Raw genomic sequence first — 20,122 nt, forward strand, 5'->3', positions numbered from 1 at the left:
TTCGCAGAAGTAGGTGCTGGCGGGAGGGTATATATGAGGGAGTTTCATGAGGAAATGTGGTAACGCGATGTGAGGCAGCGGCAGGACGATCCGCCTGGGAGCGGTGGGCCACCTGAAACAGGCGAGTGTGCAGCGGGGAGGGCAATAGTGAGGGGGGAATTAGTAGTATGGTTTGAATCAGAAAAGGCACTTTTGGCGGTGGATTTTTTGCATCCCCGGCGAGTCTTACCTGGGGGAAAGATAACTGGGGTATTGGCTGGAGAAGTAGTGGCTGCGGAAGGCTGCGACTGCGAAAAAAGTGGCTGCGAACGAAGAACGAAGGAATAGGCACTGGAGGCGGTGGAGTGCTTGAAACACGGAAACATGAAACCCGCAAGGGCCCCGGCCCTTGGGAGCCCTTCAAAAGACAAGCCAGAATTACGTAGATGGAAGTTTCTGGCCAAGAGAACGGTGTTTCAGCCTCACGGTGTGTTTCAGAGCTGCCGGGACCACTGATTATTTTCTGCGACCCCAGGTCCAGGCTTAGCTGGTAGAAACGGCTCCAGCTTTCGTCGAAGACAGTCATGGCCTGCCAAAGACATGCCAAAGTCGCCCAAGACCGTCCAAGGCCTTAGCGGCCTTGGGGCCTTGAGGCGACACGGCTGGAATGCCTAGAAATACCCTCTGCGCTGCTGTCCAACGGTCAGCTTGCATTTTTCATTGGGCGGGTTTGGGCGCGGCGAGATAGACAAAGTATGGGTGTTTTTCTCAGTAAACCTTAATGAAGGTTTGGCTGGGAACGAGGAAAAGGAACCCTCACCGGGCGGTGCCGTTGGGAATGGCCATGTAAATTCCATGTATGGTATTTTTTTTTTTTGTTCTCTTTTGTTGTTCTTTCTTGGATCGCTTTTTATGCACGCTTTGCTTGATTTTGCTTCTTTTTCTTCGTTTTTTGGGCCATTGTTGGGGGAGTTTGAATGGGTCCTGGTAGCCTCTCCAAATGTAAATGTTAGTATATGGAATTCGCAGCCAAAAGTAGTTGATAAGAAGAAGGAGAGTGACAACATGTCATGTAACTACGGGAACATTTTATTTACATATCCAGCAAGCATTTCCTGGTTGTGGTTGTTTAAACATCATATTTGTATTTTCGGTGGTTTCCTGGTTCCTGGTTCCTAGATTCCCTAGATTTGATGTTAGCCTGGTCTTCCTAGTTGAGGCTTTCTCAATACACTACAACATCATTTGCAGCCATTCTTTTACCACCTCCAACTCATCCCCTGACATTGCCTTCCCCTTCCTCTCCTTCCCTTCCCCTTCCTCTACATATCTTTGTTTCTTGGCATTGACGTTTTCTTCGTGACATCAGTTACAAGGAACTGTTCCTGACAGGACCCCAAACGCTTAACCCTCCGCGCAGATAGTATCCCAGATCCAAGATCAGATCAAGATCTGGGGAAGCAGGGGAAGCAGATTATTAGAAATGGAGTTTTTAGAAGGTAGCTGGGTTTGACCTTTTTAAGTATGGCCGTTGTGGGTGCTGTGATTGGCGGTGGCTTGTCGCTTTGTTCGACAAAGACTGGGCGTTCCACGACAATAGCATCGACGTTGGGGATGGTTCATGGTACATGAGAAAAGGAGAGTTGTTTTACTGGATTCCTAGAGTGTTAAGAACTCAATTTACATCTCTTTAGAAGTTGAAAGTGATTATCTGGAACTTTTGGTGACTCCATGAGGATGTCTACGTAACTGACTCTCTCTGGGTAGCCAAACTGCCCTGGAAAGAGTCAACAGAACAACAAAACAATGTCCATAATACTTTTTTTTCAAATCCAAACTCCACCACTAAGCATCCTCCCGCTTGACTCTGAATCACCTCTTCATGACTTCTTCACTACTGCCCCAAACCACACAGCCTCACCATCTGGTCCCAGTAATGGACCCATTCCAACTACAACCACCACCACTCTGTGTCCCTGGAACTCCGCAAAAACAACCACCATTATCCTTCCAATCCCGCTAACGTCCCCCAATCCCTTTTTGTACGATAAACCCAAAAACCACTCCCAAATGTCTCTTCACCGATTTGCCGCTTGTGTTCCACCAAAAGGTGTTTTGAGCACTCGAACTGGCTTTTCGCAGCCAAACGTATGCGCCCTAACGCACTGGCCTTGGAGAAGAAATACTCTACAAAACTGGTTACTGGCGGTTTAAAGATCTATAGTTAAGCCTACCTGGTAATCCCTGTGAATTGGCCCATCCCACAGCCCACCTCCTTCGGAACGACGTACGGGATATTCGGGGCTGCACGTCGTGCTAAATAAGGTGGCAGGGTGAAAAAACCAATCAGGCAACGTCACCACCAGATGGGATAGCGGGCAAATGCTAAACATCATTCATGAATGCCTTGGAAGGTCTACATTAGGCAAGGGAGACACGTAAACACGCATTCTAACTTCAGCCTTTATCTGACAGTTGGGGTAAGAGAGTCCCATTTCTATTGTCTTATTCGCGTGTCTCAACACGGGGGTCGTATACAACGTAAAAAATATCAAAAATTCATAGCAGCCTAGCAACCAGCACCGGCCACGTAGGAGCCAAGCAGAAGTACAGCAGCTGGCTTACTTCTTACGGCCGAAAAGACCCTTCTTCTTCTTCTTGCCATCAGGCTTCAAAGACGAAGCACTGTAGTTGTTAGCCTTGTACATGGCCTGTTCGCCTCCGCTGAAACTGGCCACGGGCCTCAGGTAATCCTGGCCGTCAGCAGACTGGCCCTGGAGACTGTAGTGAGGGAAATCTTCATGGAAGCCCCAGCCCAAACGGTTCGATTCAAGCTGGTCTCTGTATGACATGTCACCGGTGATCTGGTACTCAAACCCGCGGATAGTATCCAAGGGACGTTCGTTTCTAGATCTAGCTGGGTTCAGCATATCTGCCTGGCGGATAGGCTGGCCAAAGGGGTCCTTCAAGTCACCAGAAGCCTGGGACAAGTAGGAAGGTCTTCTACCGAAATGGCCAGCGGTGGCCTCTTCAAACGGCTGTGCCTCGTTCACAGCTTTAAGGATCGGGTCGTGGATAGCAGAAGTGTCCATTTTGTAGTGGGAGCCGGCTTCATCGCCAGCGGCGCCGTGGTGGGAATTTCTGTGTTCCATTTGGGGTTGTTTTGCTGCACGAGAGGAGTTTCGAAAGATGGCCATGGTGGAATATTTATGTTGAGGATTTCAGCGGGAGGGCAGGGCAGGCAGGGCAGGGCAGGCAGTGCAGGGCAGTCACGGAACTCTGGGCACTATGCACGGAGCACTAAGAAAGATAGGGAAGGGGAGTTAACGGGAAAAACAGTAGTAGCAGGAAAAAGCATCAAAAACAGGGAAAAACGGCGCGAGACCACTGGTTTTATACGGGCGGTGCCTTAAATTGGGGCAGTCCGGCTACGCCCATTTTTTCTTTCTTTTTACCCTTTTTTGGCTGGATCAGGCTCTTGAATTTACGGGGGGTTTGACAGGAAAAAGTCGCTTGGTCCTGCGCGCAGCGCCTCGACCCACCCAGCCTAAGCCCATGTTATTTAGAGAAGTACGTGTGCTACGAGGTTTTGGATAGTTCGTGTGTGTTCTCCAGGGTCACTTTTGGAACCAATTTTTATTTATACAAGGTAAACCTCCCAGGAACATGCTTTTTCTCAACCGTTAGTGGTCTGCGGCACGTCAAAAATATACGAGCACGTGCGACTTTTTGCGCCGCGGCTCCACTACCCACCGCCAGCCCGGCTGTGCCCTCTACTGGCTGCAACTGAATCCCTTGGCGAAACCCCTACTGTTGCCAGGCTTGTTCTGTTTTTTCTGCTTTTTCTGCTTTTTCTGCCTTTTCTACCCAATTCTGTCCTCCACTTTGTGACTTTTCTACGCCTGCTTTTCTTGTGTTGCCACGACTCTGCGGTGTGTCTTGGTGTCTTGAGTGTCTTGGAGGGTCTTGGTCTGGGGCGCAGCCGGGGGCACGGAAGTCCATGAGGGAGTAGTTTTTTTTCGAGGGAAGCAGGGTCCAAGGAAGGGCTGGCGAGGATGCATTATAGAAAAAATTATCCCTCCATTGTGCATTCTGAAATAGTATAAAAGGAACCTGGTTCCTCCAATCTCTCTTAGCTTCTTTTTGTCCCTGCGCCTTGTAGCAACTGTGTTCCTGGCCAGGTTGGCAACCCATGTCTGGGGCTATGTGGGCTGTGGGTCTTGTCTACTGCAAACGCTAAAATGGGGCTCAAAGCAACTGTGAGGCCATAAAGAGGTGCCGAGTTTGTGGCTTTTTTCTTCTCAGTTTATGTGCCCCTGGTTGGTGTATGGAGGGCCCTTTGTGTCAAGTTGATGAAGACTTTTTGTTCAATGTGTGGGTGCATTTCTTGGCTGCTTTAGCGCTTGGCCTGGTACGGTAGTTTTCTTCTCGCTAGCTGCCCAGAAGACCGTTAGCCACGTCATTGACGGCATCTTTTCTCTTCTTCTTGCCGTGTTCTTCATTGTTAGCTGATGCTGGCCAAGACATCCACGGCGTTGATGCTTAGGGGCCGAGGGCCATCTATTTTGTAAGTATCACGTCTTGGTAAACTGGATACTTGAACCGTTCAACGTTGTTGCATGGAATTGGCTGCTTCGTGGTTGTTACACCTCTGTTGCTGTTTCTTGTCCGTGGTTTATTTGCTTGTAGATTTTTCTTTGCCATTGTCTGTGGTTGGCGTCAGTGGACTTGCGTCCTGGCACGGTTCTTGGACGGTTAGACAAGAGGAATCTCGGTAGAAGGTGACGTTGCTGGGTTTTCGCTAAGCAGACGGAAGAACTTATCGATATCGTCGCTGAAACTGTGTCGGCGTTGAAGGAGCGTATTGAACTCGCTTTTATCTTCGATAGAAAACCGGTTCTTTTCGTATTCGAGGTTTTTCGGGAACAAGTTCAACAGCATGCCGAAATCCACCGTTTTCCCTTCGTCTTCCTTCACGGCCTTGATCAAATCGCTATAAGTCAGGTTGACTATGAGATGGTCTTCGAATGTCCTTACTTTCAGCTTAAGCAACGATGGTTTGGTTTCCACTTCCTTCTTCACTGCCACCTTGGCTGGCGTACGGAACTTAAGTCTTGCAGGTTCAACCATTTTATGCTGTTCGACTTTAGAAACCCTCCGTTTCCTTTCTTTCTTCTGTACTGGCTTGACTTCCACGTCTTCTTCCCGTTTAACTTCCACATCCTCTTCGTCCTGACTGCCACGTGTCTTGCATCTTCTCAGTAGAAGCCGGCGAGTCCTATCAACCGGTTCTTTCTTAGCTGGCACTTCAGCTTGTTTCTTTACCAGTTTGGCAGTCCTCTTAGCTGTTTCTGGCGCTTTCTTACCCACAGCGTCTGTCTTCCTTCTCGGCGGCATATCCTTCTCCAATTCGTCTGAACGCAGTAGAAGCTCGTTGTAGCGTCGTATACAATCTTCTAACTCTGCCGCTGACATTAGCATTTTATGGGAACTCATCTTGGTAGTTTTGGTGGTTTTGGTGATGTTTGGTGAAAATCTGGGGAAGCATATATTCGCACGCGATGCTCATCGCTGGATCAGATGCGATGAGATGGTGGTGGGTGGATGGATTAGAGGGTATGGTGGGTTAGAGGAAGGGGGTTAATTGATGGATTGTTTGGGGAGAACGAAAGGTAATTTAAAGTGTTTGCCTTTTTTTAATGGTCATTTTATGTATTTGGAGGGATGGCTTTGGTTCGCAAAATGGTTGCAAAAGTGGAGATTATAGTGAGAAACTGGGAAAAGTAGAAATGTGCGTTCTTTGGAATACTTAATAAATTGAAGATTTCTAGATGTAAAATCATCCGATTGGGGTTTTGAAAAGAAATAGAAGAGAGTACAATTCGGTATCCTTTTGACTTTCGGTTCAATAGATGGCAGAGAACTGACTCTTTTTGCACCCATTGGAAGGAGACAGATCATTGAAACATTCGTCAGACTTTATTTATCCACTTAGCCTTTTTAAGCATGGAGTATTTTATGTTGATCAGTTTTCAACACGAGAAACGCAAACAATAACGACTTCTGCTATCATTTGCAGTCACTTAGACAAATGAGGCAGTTAAACGAATTATTTGGGCAAAATAGACGCCAGAATCCTAATCTAGGGCCCAAAATAAGTCGATTTATGTATTTTTTATTTTTAGAGCTCAAATTTTGAATGAACGAAATAAAAGTATATTATTTACTAAAACGACTTATTTAAGGCGCAACCAATCAAATCGTTAAAGTCCGATATAGTGTAACGGCTATCACGGTTCGCTTTCACCGAGCAGACCGGGGTTCGACTCCCCGTATCGGAGCTTCTTTTTTGCATTTATAGATCATGCATTTTTTTTTTCTATTCAGCTTTCATCTATTTCGTTAGAATATTATTTGGCTATATGTATCATGCTATATCGTTTTGCTCCTTGAAAGTATCCCAGGCTTTGTTCAAAGTGATGAACACCGCCTGACAAACCATCTGGTCCTCTAACTCAAACTTCCCTAGTTTGTCTGGGTGAATGGCACTGATGACTTTCATGTAGTTTATCTTCACTTTCTTCGTGAGCATAAGATCGTTAATGGTAAGCTTCTTATCAGTGATGAACGGGAAACCAAGTCTTTGTGGAAGGACGTCACTAAGCGACATGAGGAGGTTTCTCAAGTTATCCTCTTTACCACCACTCCATGCTTGGACTCGTTCATGCACTTGATCATGCAATTTGAATTTTTTCTCTTCCTGCTCCTTTTCGTCTATGTTATGCTTCCTGATCTTTCTTACCTGAGCGTTATTAGCAGACGTAGGCGTGCTTGTTGGACGAGGAGCCGCCTTCTTTGGAGCAGGCTTGGGTGGGTTGACAATATTGTTGACCCTTCTTTTGGCATCCATGACTTTCTTCTCGTTGATGCCATGCTTGGAGATGAGCTCCATGTAGCAGTCAAGAGAAGCAGGGAAGTTCTCTAGCATTTCAAGACTCTCTGCTTTTCTGATTAATAATTTGACGTACCAGTATTTGATCTCTTTATTGTTCAAGACCCAGTCGCTGTCGTTGATATTTTCACCAACAAGAGCAATACCATCATCACACTGCTGCATAGCCAGCTTGTAGTTTCCAAGCTTGATGTTGGTGATGGCCAAATTAGATGTTATAACAATGCGAAGCTCGTGTTTACCTGGAAGACTCTCAAGACACTTGCTATAGGAGTTGAAAGCGTCGTCGTAGTCACCGTTAGTAAATGACTCTGTTCCCTTAGCTTTAAAAGTTTCATAATCTGATTGTTGGAAGGCATTAAGAGGTTCTGCAGTTGCAACACGAGGCTTGGAAGGAGTTTGGGCTCTCCGCCTTCTAGCAGGAGAAACATAAGCGGCATCATCTTTCTGAGAGGCCTTGAAACGTTCACTAGGAGTGAGAGAGCCGTCAGAGAGCCCCAATAGGTCATCTTCGACTGGAGCAGGAGCTGGGGCAGGAGCAGGCTTCGTACGCTGGCCATTAGGATGTACTGGCTGGGAGACAGGCCTAGAAGGTTTTGCTGGAGGTGTTTCGCCTCTGGAAACCGACGCCAGAGAAGGTCTTTGAGGCATTTGTGGTTGTGGAGACAGACGAGCCAGACTGTCTCTGCTGCTTCTGGTAACGCCTTCCTTCAACTTATCGATCCTCTGTTTCTGTCTCTCCTTCTCACGCTGCTTCTGCAACTTCATAATACGCTGGATCTCCTCCTGGTCGATGTTTTCCGCATCGGTGCCGTAATCTTCAAAAGTAGTGCCATCCTTCTTTCTCTCCAGGGCTCTTTCTCTGTATTCTTCTTGCTGTCTCATCCAAGCGGGCATAGAGCCCTGGCCGTCACGATCACGAGAGTTCTGGAACTGCTCGATATTCTTAGTAACTGTTTCCTTTGATTTGGCAAGAAACCAAGATGCCTTTTTGAACATATCTGTTGAAAAATCCTGGAAAGCGGCACCCAAATCTTGCTGAGACAGAGGACTATCACGGCCACGTTGTTCCTGGTTCCTAGAAGACCGAGAAGACCGGCTTGGAGCGCTGGCAGGTGTTCTTTCACCTCCACTCATGATATAATTCACACAGCTCTGGAGATCAGGTCCCACCTCGTCAATGGCTTTATTAGAAGATTCCACGGAAAACCCAATATCCACAAGCCCGGCCAAAACCGAGTCTCTTCCCGGCTCGCCAGACTCTTCCAGTTCTCTGAAATCAGTTGGTTTCTGAGCCACAGGCTGTCTGATCTCAGGCTCTGGTTCTTTCACAGGCACCGGTTCAGGCTCTGGCGTATAAGCATCAGTAAAATCGTCATCAAGAAGGTTCCCCACCAGCGATTCCGTTGCCTTGTTCACTGGAGTACCACTAGACTTGGCTGGAGCTGAAGGCTTACTAGGTTCACCTAGGCCAAATAGTAGATCGTCATCGATATTTGAAGGAGGGGACTTTTTCGTTTCAAAAACCAGAAAAGGATCAATATTAGAAGGTTTATTCGCCGGTGGAGGCGTGGAATTGCCTGAAGATAACACATCCCAGTTGTTGAATGGACTCTGGGACGTTGGAGGTTTCTTGGTATGCAATTGTTCCTGCAAGGAAAGTTTGTTCATATTTGAGTTCAACGGGGAGCTCAGGCCCGAGCCTGCTGCAGACAGAAACAAATCAGCAAATGCATCTTTCTTAGGGGGAGCCATTCTGGAAGAAGCAAGTGTCAGGGTTGGAGGTCTTGACAAGGTGGACGATATATAGGCGGTGAGGTCACGTGATGCGGTTGCAAAATCCACTAAAAGTAGCCTCCCACGGACGTTCCACCAATATAAGGTAAAAAGAGACGGATAGGACGAATCTTTAGGAGATTCTCCTTCTAATGGTACCCCTTGTTCATGCAAAAAACAAAAAATAATGACTCCGGCGTGATTCGAACACGCGCATCTTACGATAACAGAACTTGAGTCTGCCGCCTTAGACCGCTCGGCCACAGAGCCATTAGATATAGGTCCCAAAGTGGTGGTTTAATATGTAGTGGGTAATTGATAAATGATTAATTTTGGGTATTTTAGTGTTTTATTTGTAAGTTTAAGCAACTCAGGAATAGTGTGGTAAACTCAAAATGTGGAAATTCTCCCGGAAATGCTCATTTTAGTTGTAAATCTGGCGCTACAGACCTTCTAGAAATAAAATAACCATCCTTATAGATTCAAGACAAAACGAAAATGGCAGAAAAAGTACCATTATTTCTCTTAAGTGTGTGGCGTGCCAGAAAGCTGTAGGGTAGCTGCTCAGTACTAGAAGAGCCCTCTCAGAGACACCATCTACAAAGTCACCAAAATCAACAAAAAATGAAAATTTTGATAACTAATTGAACATCAAGCGACCTCCAGGAACCCACTGAAACCTTTACTTTCCAATTTCAGAACAAATATAAGACGTATTCTGTCTCCTCTTCACCTTCCAGCCACCCTCACCTAAACCATCCAACTTATTCACCACCCATTTAAATTTCTTCAGCCAAAAAAGCAGCAAACAATACCGCCCCACCAAATAACCAAATTCCATCACCTATTCCTCAAAACTGGCCTTCCCTCTCCAAATCTCTACCATCCTTCTTGTTCATTTGCAGCCGACCATGTCTGGTGTACTGATGTGTTCCACATCCCACCCAGTGAATTTTTTTGAACCTCATCTCAGCCAAATCTTCATCCTCCAAATCCCAAACCTTCCCATCCACAATGCATTTGATGTACACTTTGGGCCCAGACGGCAAGAGAGTCTACACTTTGCAGAAAACCACCGGTGACGGCGAGATCACCAAGTCTGCCCACCCTGCCAGATTCTCTCCAGACGACAAGTACTCCAGACAGAGAGTCACCTTGAAGAAGAGATTTGGTTTGTTGCCAACCCAGAACTAGATGCGTGGAGCGTGAGCTTGACGGTGTGGAAGCCGTTTGTACTATAATTCAGCATATTAATACATGTTACTTTTCGGTTACTTTGAATGGTGCTGCCGTGGTGAAGGTGGACCAGCTGTAGGTGATAGGAAGTAGGCGAGAGCCTTAATGAATGTAGGATACAAGAGGACGTAGAAGAAAGGGTTTCCGATAGGTTGCTGTGGCTAGGAAACAACATCGTACATGGTATGTGGATGTATTTGATAGGCCGTAAAGCAGCTAGTTACGCTCGGGCTGTCGAAGGCTTTCTTGTATCCTTCATATGTAAATCAACAGTGTTGAACAGTATAGATTAACGGAGCATAGCAAGTCAATGAGGTTTCAGATGGCTAGCTTCTTGGTAAGGCTAGCTTCTTGAGAAGCCTTACAGGCCGTATGGAAAGGGCCATGTGGTACATTATTACCTCAAAACACCTAGATTGAAGCGACAAGTATCCGTTTAGAGCATGGGTGGGCTAGCTGGACACCGTTTTGCTTCTTAGGCAGTGAAGCCCATGAATGATCTGAGAAGTGCTTCAACTAACGCACCATCACATAACCACCAAAGGACGTTGAACGCAAACCAAACACGTCAAGCTGTCCATTTCAGGGACTCAAAATCTGGGGACCTTCATACCCAGTAATTGTATATTTCTTCAGCTTATGGCAGTGGACTCTGGGTTTAGACATCACCATGCAGTGTACCCACCATTGCCCATCAAAACAATCAAAACAGCCCTCCTCCTTCCTTCTTCACTTCATTCCCAGACATAACCAGATGCCAGGATTTCAATATTATCAATTGTTTTCTTCTATCATTCACAATAACTATCATTCAGTGCGCTTCAAGTCCTCCACCTCTAAAGTGGTTTCCGTTTCTGGCCCGTGGCTTCAAGATTATATTCAGCATTCTGAGAGTAATTCTCCCACATCTGCGCCACAATATCTATATTTTTATTGTCACTGTTGATTTTATGCAAAAACAAGTTCATATCGTGGACTGAATCATTTAATGCTTTGGTGCTGTTGATGATACGAGCGAGGAGCGCCAGCTGCTGCTGCTCGTGAGGGTTGACCATTTCCGCTTTTGAGCTCATGTTAGTGATTTTCTTCTTTGTTTTTTAGGTTTTAGGTGGAATTCAAGAAGAAGACTGGGTGTGGAGAGACTGGAAAGTGTGTTTTGATGTACGCGATAGTGGGATGGGTTTCATGCAGCACTATCAAGAAGATGGAAACGACAGAAGGATTGTATAAACAAGAAATAAAAGCAGGTTTGGAGGTTTCTATTGGTCAGTGTCTTCAATTAGGATGACATTTTGACGATTCTGACCTTCCTGTTGCAAATGTCACAAGTACTCATCACCAGTCAATGGCTGCAAAACTTAGGCATGGAACCCAAAGTCGTTCATAAGACTATCCACATCCTTCCAGATCAAGTCACTGTTCACGTCAAACACATCGAGGTTTCCAACGCCCTGCGAAGGAGACTCGTCAAAGCTCAAGTACATCTCTGACGCCTCCTTGTTCTTTGGTCTATGAGGGTTGCGCATGGCGTTGCCTGCCACTTGTATTTGGGGTGTGGCAGGGACATGATGATGGTTCTGGTGCTGCTGGTGATGTTGATGATGGTGCTGCTGGTGCTGGTACTGTCCGTTTTGGTGTGCTGCAACTGAGGCTTGGTGGGGGTTCTTGAGAATCGACCCTGGCGATCCAGAACTGCGTGAATGGGACTCGTCGTTTCTAACACTGGGTGAAGTTTCCGCACTGGTGTTCACCACTTTAAAGATCGAGCTTCTCTTCGACGCAGCAATGGGCTGCGGGTCCAAAGGAATGGTACGTATAATACGACGGGCTTTGCTTTCGGCGTCACCAACGTTCGATAAGGATCTGCGTCTTCTGCGGCCAGAACTGGTGATGCTGCCTGGCGTGGACTTCTGGCTTGGTGTCTTGCTTTGTCTGCGGCCTTTGGTATCAACGGCCACTTCTTCATCAGAGGAAACAGCCTGTTCTTCGTCTTCTTCGTCTTCTCCATACAGATTACTCTCTTCGTCGTTATCTTCAGCTTGGTCTCTGACATCAGTACGAATACTGAGCTGGGCCATGCCCACTTGGTCACGAAGAAGCGACAAACAGTCAAAAAACAAGGATGCAGCCATTCTGGTTCTTGTACGAATTGAAAGAGTGGTCATTTGTTTCTCATCAAGAGTCTTAAAAAGCGGCCACATGTTTCTCATAATTCCACTGGCTCTATAGGCGACATCGTGCTTTAAGATAGATGCTTTAGCAACAATGGTGATGGCGCTCATGTACGTCAGCTTACCCAGCTCAACATTGAGCACCGATTTGAGAGGCGAATTGGCAAGTTTCACAATGACAAACGACGCCTGCCAAATGTTCAAAATGGATACCACCGGCATGAACTTCACAAAGTCCTTTTCAATAGCAATAAGTGTTTGAACGCAAGTAATGAGTGAAATGGCAGCGTTGTAAAGTCTCACTAAACCCTTGGAAAGCTCAAAAGGAGGGATGTTGGTGGCGTCCAAGAAATAGTGGGTCAAAAGATGCACTCTAGCAACAATGTACTTGATTTTCCTGTAACCGTTATCAGGCACATTATCAGAAGTAAGTTTAAGCTCAAGCTGGTCGAGTTGTCGAAGAAGAACCTTGATAAGTGAAAGGCGCTCGTTGACCTGATGGGTTCCGTAATCAACACGGGTATTAGAAGTCAACGATCTCGCTACCTGGTCTTCAAAATGGGCAATCTCCATTAAATGCCTTGTAGCAACAGGCAAGTCCACGTACTGAGGACGTAAAGAGTCGAATTGAACGAAAGCTGGGAATCCAAACACTGTAGCGATATTCTGAGATACTATGTTGCACACTATCCATGTTTTCATTTGCTCCTGAGCCATAGCATACTGCTGAGGCGGAATTGGTTCCAGCTGGGCCTGATCAAGCACTTGGCCTGAAGAATGGAGACCGATACGGATACTCTGGAACAAAGCCACACCGATAGTGTTCCAGGAAGAGTCCGAACTAAGCGAGGACGTCAATGGTGGCCAGATGGAGTATATGATAAATGCCTGGACAGAATAAACCGAACAAGCGTTCATGATAGGTTCATCTTCTTCTGTTGGATGGTACCGTGTGATTGGAGAGATGGTGATTTCCGAAAGAATGTCTTTGATTAGCGGCAGCAAAGTCAAAAGAAGCGAACCATTATCGTCGTACCGACGCAGCGCAACAAACATAATTACCCAGAAAAGCGACGGACAAAGACGATAAATTCGTTCAGGGCCTCTAGCGACCTCCACCACGGGTAAAGTCGGATGGTAGTAGCGAACATAGTCCATGTACAACAGCACAATAGCTTCAGGCAGTAAAGTGACAGTTCCAAGCGATTTCTCTTCACAGAGCAAAGCGTGGTCAGGCACCGCAAAGTGGTGAGCCTGGGACGGTTTTTCTGTAGGGTTTATATTCAAAAACAGCCTCGACTGGGGTCCTTCTGGCGACTGGTGAGCCTCAAGCGGAACATGTGGAGGTTGATGAGGAACCTGGGGCACCAGATGAACCTGAGCAGACTGTGGAGCCTGAATAGCAGGAGCAGTCTGTCCCTCATGGCCTGGAGCCGGCAGGTACAGCACCGAATGAGGCGTTCCTTCAGAAGAAAACGTCCTTCCAGGCACCAGCGGAACCTGTGGAGCCTGAGGAACCCCTGTTACCGTCGTTCCCAGCCCCACGGGACCCGTAAACGTCTTCTTAAGCTCCGCAAACTCCTTCTCGATCAGCGCCAACCTCGCTCTCTTCTCTGTTCTCTTGAAATCAGCCTTCACCACACATTCTATCCCCTTCTTTTCACATCTCGTGCACGGAAGCGGATCCCTCGTCTGGGCATCACACTTCAGTTTCTGCTGCCGACAAGAAGTACACGCTAGTCTCCTCGGCTTAAGCCCATGGTCCCCCAGCGGCGTATCCAGCCTGTGTCTCTCCCCATGCTGTCCGTTCGCATGGTTCCCATGTCCATTCATATTTCCATGGTGCATCGCACCCAAGTCAGTGTCGTGTGTATCCGGTGTTTTCTCCAGCTTGATCTGTCGGTCAAGCTCAGTAAGCTCGTGCGTGATGTTGGCGATGTGCGCTAACCGGTCCAACGAGGACTTTGTCTCCATAAGGGGGGTATAGAAGGGAGGAGCTTGGAAGAGGTGTTGGTGAACATCAACAGATGGAGGGGGACTGTCTCAGGGCATCGCGCGCCTGCACCACCAGACGAGTGGAGGCCACACTTCTTTAGAAGAAGACAGAGAAGACAAAGAAGAAAAGGTGCTTAGGGGACTTTTTTTTTTCGGGGGATTTGGCTTCTTTATATATTGCGGGTTTTTTGAAAGCGGGGTACTTGAGACTTCTGTGAGTGTGTGTTGATCTTTTGTGTACTTGCTGGTTGACGTGGTTCGACGAAGGTGCAATAGAGGTTACTGGTACTTTGGAGGTACTTAAAGAGGAAACTTGGAATTGGGCTTTTGGCGTTTCAAGTGTTCAAGAGTGCTTTGAGGTTTGTGTTTTGGTGAAGAAAACGTCTTTCTGGCTGGTTATAAGGTTCACTGTTGGACGGTCTATTCTCCATACAGTTATTGACGTCAGAGTTTGACATACTTTGTTCAAAGTGAAGAAAAAAGAGAAAAACTTTCTCATTCTACTGTTCATTCATCGGTTTGAATTCACCATGACAGCACTTGGAGAAGTATCGTCAGACGTGCGTGTGTTGCTTATATCGGTGTTTCTTCGTCGAGGAAGCTTTGGGCTTACAAACCAGGTGCTTACGCTTTTTCTTAAAGCTGTGGGGGTTTCAAAGTCCCATATTGGGCTTTTTATGACGCTTACGCTTCTTGGAGATACCGGTATTTCGTATGTGCTCACATGGTACTCAGATCAGCTTGGGCGCCGTTTGGTGATGGTAGCAGGAGCTGTGTTGATGCTTGTTTCTGGTTTTGTGTTTGCGTGGTCGCTGAATTTCTGGGTGCTTTTGACAGCTGCCATTTTGGGTGTGATTTCGACATCTGGCGACGAAACTGGTCCGTTTAAGACGGTCGAGGAGGTTTGTATTTCTCATTTGACGCCTCCAAAACACCGTGCTTCTATTTTTGCTCTTTACGGGTTCTTGGGGAGACTTGGTGCTGCTTCTGGAGCACTTATGTGTGGATTCCTTGTTGATTACTGGAACTATGCTCTTGACTGGGACTTGGAAAAGTGCTATAGGGCCATTTTCGTTGTTTATTCTGCGATTGCGCTTATCAAGCTTGTTCTTGCTGTTTGTTTGAGTAAGAACTGTGAACTTCACGAGTACTTGGGCGACGATTCAGGCCCTGAAGTGACAGAACTGGAAACTGAAGAGTCACAGTTACTTGACGAAAACGAAGGCCCTAAAAGCGGGTTCAGTCCTCAAACAAAACGACTCTTACCCAGACTTCTCGTCGTGTTCATGCTTGATTCCTTGGGATACGGGTTCATGCCGCCAGCGTGGATTGTCTTTTACTTTAAGAAAACGTTCCATCCAGCTGCTTCTGCATTGGGAACTTTGTTCTTCTTTACCAACATGGTCGACTCCCTTTCGTCAATTGCATCTGCAGTAACATTCAACTTGCTTGGTCCAGTCAAAGCAATTCTAGCTGCCCAGCTTCCATCTGCTGTGTTTTTCTTCAGCATCACTTTCTGCAAGTCTTACCTTCTTGCAGCTACCTTCTACTTCTTGTTCTGTGCTACAGGCACAATGGACGTTGTTCCAAGACAAGTGCTTCTCACGTCGATTATCCCCAAAGCAGATCTTCTTAGGGTAATGGGAACGGTGAATATTGCAAAGACGTTTGCCAATTGTATTGGTCCATTCTTTACAGGCCATTTGGCAGAGCACGGGTTGCTCCATCTTGGTTTTGTAATCAACGGTATTTGTCTTGTGGTGGCAGACACAATTCTTGGCTTCAGCTTTGCCCATCTCGATAACGACGTTTTGGCCAAGCACCGTTAATCTACACTTGTATGAATGCAAGTAAAGTATATTGACCTTCTATAAAATGCACCTAGCGGATCGTAATTCGTAAGATATTTTTGTTTTTTGGAGTTCATGCTTAAAATAAAAAGTGGTACACTCTCTTGTACCATGGTTTGGCTTTAAGAGCAGCCTTCTCTTCCAGGAGTTCTTGTTGCAATTTGTCAAAGTCTGTCTCGCAACGACCAGTGTCGATATCCATGGCAGACAAGGGGACCAAGAAGGTCCAGCGCTTCTTCCAGAAACCAGTATAAAGCTTGTGGCCCAAGTAGAAGCAAAGCACAATGACAGCACCCAAGTAGTTCTTGAAAAAGACAGTAGCATCTGGATCAGAGCCCAATGGGAACAAGGAAACCCAGAACTGGAGACACAAGACGACAGTCAAGCAAACAGTAGCATAGACAGAGCCCCAGACACCAGTTTTGGAAAGGTATGGCAACTCAGTAAGTGGTCTGCCTTGACGCTTCATAGCAGCTCTGAATCTGACGTGACCCAAAGTACAAGAAGCCCAGGTGAACAAGGTGGAAAGGGCAGAAAGAGCCACCAACCAGGCAAACACTTCACCTTGTTTTGGCGAAGCAGCGACAAAAGCCATCAAACCAACAATGGCAGAAGTCAAGAAGCCCACAAGCGGTCTACCGTTTCTGTCGACATAGGTAAAGATCTTTGGAGCCAAGCCTTGTTCAGCCAAGGAAAGAATGGTTCTGGAGAAACCGTAGACGGCCGAGTTACCAATGGAAAGAAGCGAGATGATCACCACCACGTTGAAAATGGAAGGAAGCGCAGTGATACCACCGTTCTGGATGGCAATGACGAAAGGCGAGGCAAAAGCGCTATCGCCAGAAGTCAATCTATCTTCAGTGTAAGGCACCAAGAAGGCAATAAGCGTCAAGGTGAGCATGTAGAAAATGATGATTCTGTAGAAGACCATCTTGATGGCAGAAGGTAAGGCGATTCTAGGGTTTGTGCTGGACTCGGCAGCTGTAAGAGCCACCAATTCGGTACCTGCCAAAGAGTAAGTAGCAGTAACAAGCACAGAAACCACACCCTTGAAGCCATGACTGAAAGCACCCGGATCGTGCCAGTACTTAGCGCCAATGTAGCCAGCGTCGCCGCCTCCACAGATCAACACAATGGCCAAAATGTCAAAGCCCACCACACCAAGCAATTTGAGAATGGAAGCCACCAACTCAGTATAAGCGAAACCAGCGGTACCGAAAAGATTAAGCCCCAAGATGAGCACGTAGAAAATGGCCACCCACACGACAGTGTTGATGTTGGAGTTCCAGAACTCGATAGCCAACGACGCAGCCACCAATTCCAAGGGTAAAACCACCACCCAGAACATGGCATAGTTCCAGCCAGCAGCAAACCCAAAAGAGGGTCCACGAAACGAGTAGCATACACAGCGAAAGCTCCAGAAACAGGGAACGTCGACGAAAGCTCAGCCAACGCTTGCATGACACAGTAAAGGAAAGAAGACACAATGGCCCAGCCTATAAGAATACCAGCTGGACCACCAGCCGCCAAAGCCTGGCCTGAAACGACCAAAAGACCTGAACCGACACATCCACCAAGGGCAATAAACGCCTGGGAAACCGGGTTAATTGAGGACTTTAAGCTTGAGTTGGCTGTTTTCCGAACTGCTCTTTCCATCAGATCTATGGACTGGTCATCAGAGACCTCTTCTCTCTCAGCAGGTTTAAACGAGTCTCTGAAACTCTTCCATTTGGAGCCTCCAGACTGCTGTTTTTCGGGTTCTGGAGATGTAGAAAGATTGGTATGAGAACCATAGTCTCTGGAATCATACGACAAGTTGTCGTTGCTGGATTCCTTAGACATTATGAATATAAGACGACTTAGGGTTTAATGAATATGGAGTCTCTCTTTTTGACTTCTCTTGACTTCTTTTGTCTTTCTGACTTCTTTTGTCTTTTTGATTTGTCTTAAAAAATAGGTGGTTTTCGGATTCCACGTCTTTTACGTCTTATAAAGCCTGGAAAGTCCGATGCGTTAGTCAGAGGCTTGTGCAGAAAAAGAAAAGAAAAAAGAAAGTGTGCGTCAGAGGTTGCAAAAAGCAAAGAAAACTGTGAGGAAAAGGCGAAGATTCGCCGTGCCAGCGGCGCGGAACCGGCCACTTGTGGGAAAAAGAGAGATGGGAAAAGTCGTGGGTTTTTGACCAATCAGAGGCTAGCGGAAGTGCATTTCCGGAGGCCGGTACACCAGCAACCCATCCACCTTTTTTTTCTCCATCTCTCCTTTTAAATTGAGTGTCTTTTGGAGACGAGTTCAGTGGAGGTGGTCGTCGCGTGAGCTGGAAAGTCACCGGTGCGAAGAAAATACAGGCGGTGGAAAAAGTGCCTTGAAAAAAGCCGGTAACGGTGTGCTTGTATGCAGGATATATGGGTACTTTTTTTTCCATTTTCCAGACCAATCGCAGTGAAAAAGTATCACTAAGCGGAAAGGCCCCCACATTTCGGTGAGTTCCGTAGAGGCCACGCCTGAAACGGGAAATTTTCAGTGGGCCCGTTGGCGATTGGATTTTGATAAGGTAGGGGTAAGGCGTGGTGCACGGGTTTCTTGGTTTGTAGGTTGGAGTTGGAGTTGGGGAGGGCCAGCGGAAACGGCGTTTCACTGGGGCAAGTTCCCCAGGTTTCGTAGGTCTTAGAGTTGGACATGTGAGAGATGGAATGGCGGGGAGAAGGAGGAGGAGGAGGAGGAGGGAAGTAGGGAATAGGAGATGTGAATTGGCTGAATTGACTGAATTGGGTTGGGTTTGGTGGGAATTGGAAGGACTGGTTTACTACGGAGAAGAGGTGTGAGGAAGTGAAAGTTGTGAAAAATTGGAAAACCTGAAAAATGGAAAAAACTGAAAAACCTGAAAATCAATGAAATTGGCATTTTCTGCATTTTTTGTTTTCTTGATTTTTCTTTTCTTGACTTTCTTCAAAACCCTCCAATTCCAATAAATTCTGTCCTTCTCTGAAGCTGTTGGCTTGTTGGTGTTCCACGATTGGCAAATCGCCAAGGCGAATGTAGAGCGGTTAACACGGTAAGGAGGAAATCGTGGAGTTGCGGAGACGAGCAGGAAATGGGACATAAGGCGTGTTTTTCGTTTGGAAACTGGTTTGATTTTGTGGTGGTTTAGTTGGAAAGGTGGATGGAGGGTGGATTGAGAAAGGGTATGAGTAGTTAGTGGAATATGGAAATGAATGGGTCCAGTGGATTTTAATGTGGACTGGTGAAATCGGCAATTGACCAGAAGGAGACAAAGCAGCCATTGGACTCGTCTTTTCCTCTTTTGTTACTCCGTAGACTTCAGAAGTAGACGTTCCTGGATTACTCTTTCCACTGAGCACCACTCAGTACCACCTACAACCTACTACCATCCCTTGTAATCCATTCTAGACTCTTCCCTCGTCCTCTCCCTCTCCCTCTTCCTCTCCCCTTCCAATACCACCTCATAACCACCTCTAGGCCACCTCATAACCACCTCTAGACCACCCTACGTCCAAGCGAATGGCTTACTCTCTACTAGGCCTCGTAGATTGCCGAAAGCCAAGCTTGAAGTCAATCCAGAATCGTCACTCGATCGGCACCAGCCGTGTCTTTATCGGTGACCAGACGATCGTCCCGGTTTCGGGGCGGCAGATCAAACACTAAAGCTTATTGGTATTAAGGTTTAGATGTGTGCCAGTCCGACCAAAGCGGGAAGTGAATGAGGAGAATGCACTGAACTGGATGAGTGGTAGGTTGGCTGGAAGTTTGGCAAATAGGGAGGGAGGTTGGCTGGAATTTGGTACGGAATGGAGGGTTTGGTGGTGGTTTGAATGGATGAAGTCATGCAAATAGTCTGTAAACGCATGGTGGGTTTATCGGAACACCGTAAACGTAAGAGCGTGGGAGAAGGGGAGGTATTGAGTTTAGGGAAGTGGATGGGAATTGAATGGGAATGAATGGAGAGCTGGTTGTCTGGAGTATTGGAGTATGCTGCTTGGCTGGGAAGTATCGAAAAGGTGTTGGATATGAAAGGCAATGAATGTGGTTCATTGGAATGGCCTGGGTTTGTTTAAGAATTGCACGGCTCCAATTAGTGAATTGAAATCGAATCGGACTAAGCGATTGACAGGTCTAGGAATTGCCTTGGACAGCTCTGGAGTGGG

At 46.8% G+C, this 20,122-nt stretch overlaps 6 protein-coding genes and 2 non-coding genes across 8 annotated transcripts; 2 read left to right on the forward strand and 6 right to left on the reverse strand. All coding sequences in view use genetic code 12, as the record gives it.

Annotated features, from left to right (window-relative positions):
• Nucleotides 1-2,600: 2,600 nt before the first annotated feature.
• On the reverse strand, nt 2,601-3,176 carry CXQ85_001453 (uncharacterized protein; the record flags this gene model as incomplete). Its single annotated transcript, XM_025485164.1, has 1 exon — nt 2,601-3,176. One exon carries the CDS (start codon nt 3,174-3,176, stop codon nt 2,601-2,603), a length of 576 nt encoding a protein of 191 aa, XP_025340095.1.
• Nucleotides 3,177-4,734: 1,558 nt separating this feature from the next.
• CXQ85_001454 (uncharacterized protein) lies at nt 4,735-5,454 on the reverse strand (the record flags this gene model as incomplete). Its single annotated transcript, XM_025485165.1, has 1 exon — nt 4,735-5,454. One exon carries the CDS (start codon nt 5,452-5,454, stop codon nt 4,735-4,737), a length of 720 nt encoding a protein of 239 aa, XP_025340096.1.
• A 794-nt stretch (nt 5,455-6,248) lies between these two features.
• On the forward strand, nt 6,249-6,320 carry CXQ85_001455. The gene has a single exon. It is a non-coding gene; the product is annotated as a tRNA-Glu (tRNA).
• Nucleotides 6,321-6,406: 86 nt separating this feature from the next.
• Nucleotides 6,407-8,686, reverse strand: FGR32 (Fgr32p; the record flags this gene model as incomplete). The annotated part of the gene is made up of 1 exon (XM_025485166.1): nt 6,407-8,686. One exon carries the CDS (start codon nt 8,684-8,686, stop codon nt 6,407-6,409), a length of 2,280 nt encoding a protein of 759 aa, XP_025340097.1.
• A 209-nt stretch (nt 8,687-8,895) lies between these two features.
• Nucleotides 8,896-8,977, reverse strand: CXQ85_001457. The gene has a single exon. It is a non-coding gene; the product is annotated as a tRNA-Leu (tRNA).
• Nucleotides 8,978-10,779: 1,802 nt separating this feature from the next.
• Nucleotides 10,780-14,088, reverse strand: CXQ85_001458 (uncharacterized protein; the record flags this gene model as incomplete). Its single annotated transcript, XM_025485167.1, has 2 exons — nt 10,780-11,011; nt 11,315-14,088. The coding sequence occupies 2 exons, from the start codon at nt 14,086-14,088 to the stop codon at nt 10,780-10,782; spliced, it is 3,006 nt and encodes a 1,001-aa protein (XP_025340098.1).
• A 551-nt stretch (nt 14,089-14,639) lies between these two features.
• On the forward strand, nt 14,640-15,938 carry CXQ85_001459 (uncharacterized protein; the record flags this gene model as incomplete). Its single annotated transcript, XM_025485168.1, has 1 exon — nt 14,640-15,938. The coding sequence occupies one exon, from the start codon at nt 14,640-14,642 to the stop codon at nt 15,936-15,938; it is 1,299 nt and encodes a 432-aa protein (XP_025340099.1).
• Nucleotides 15,939-16,038: 100 nt separating this feature from the next.
• On the reverse strand, nt 16,039-17,801 carry GAP6 (Gap6p; the record flags this gene model as incomplete). The annotated part of the gene is made up of 2 exons (XM_025485169.1): nt 16,039-17,250; nt 17,349-17,801. The coding sequence occupies 2 exons, from the start codon at nt 17,799-17,801 to the stop codon at nt 16,039-16,041; spliced, it is 1,665 nt and encodes a 554-aa protein (XP_025340100.1).
• Nucleotides 17,802-20,122: the final 2,321 nt, after the last annotated feature.

This window comes from Candidozyma haemuli, assembly GCF_002926055.2.
Source record: "Candidozyma haemuli strain B11899 chromosome Unknown B_2014730914, whole genome shotgun sequence".
Lineage (NCBI taxonomy): Eukaryota > Fungi > Ascomycota > Pichiomycetes > Serinales > Metschnikowiaceae > Candidozyma > Candidozyma haemuli.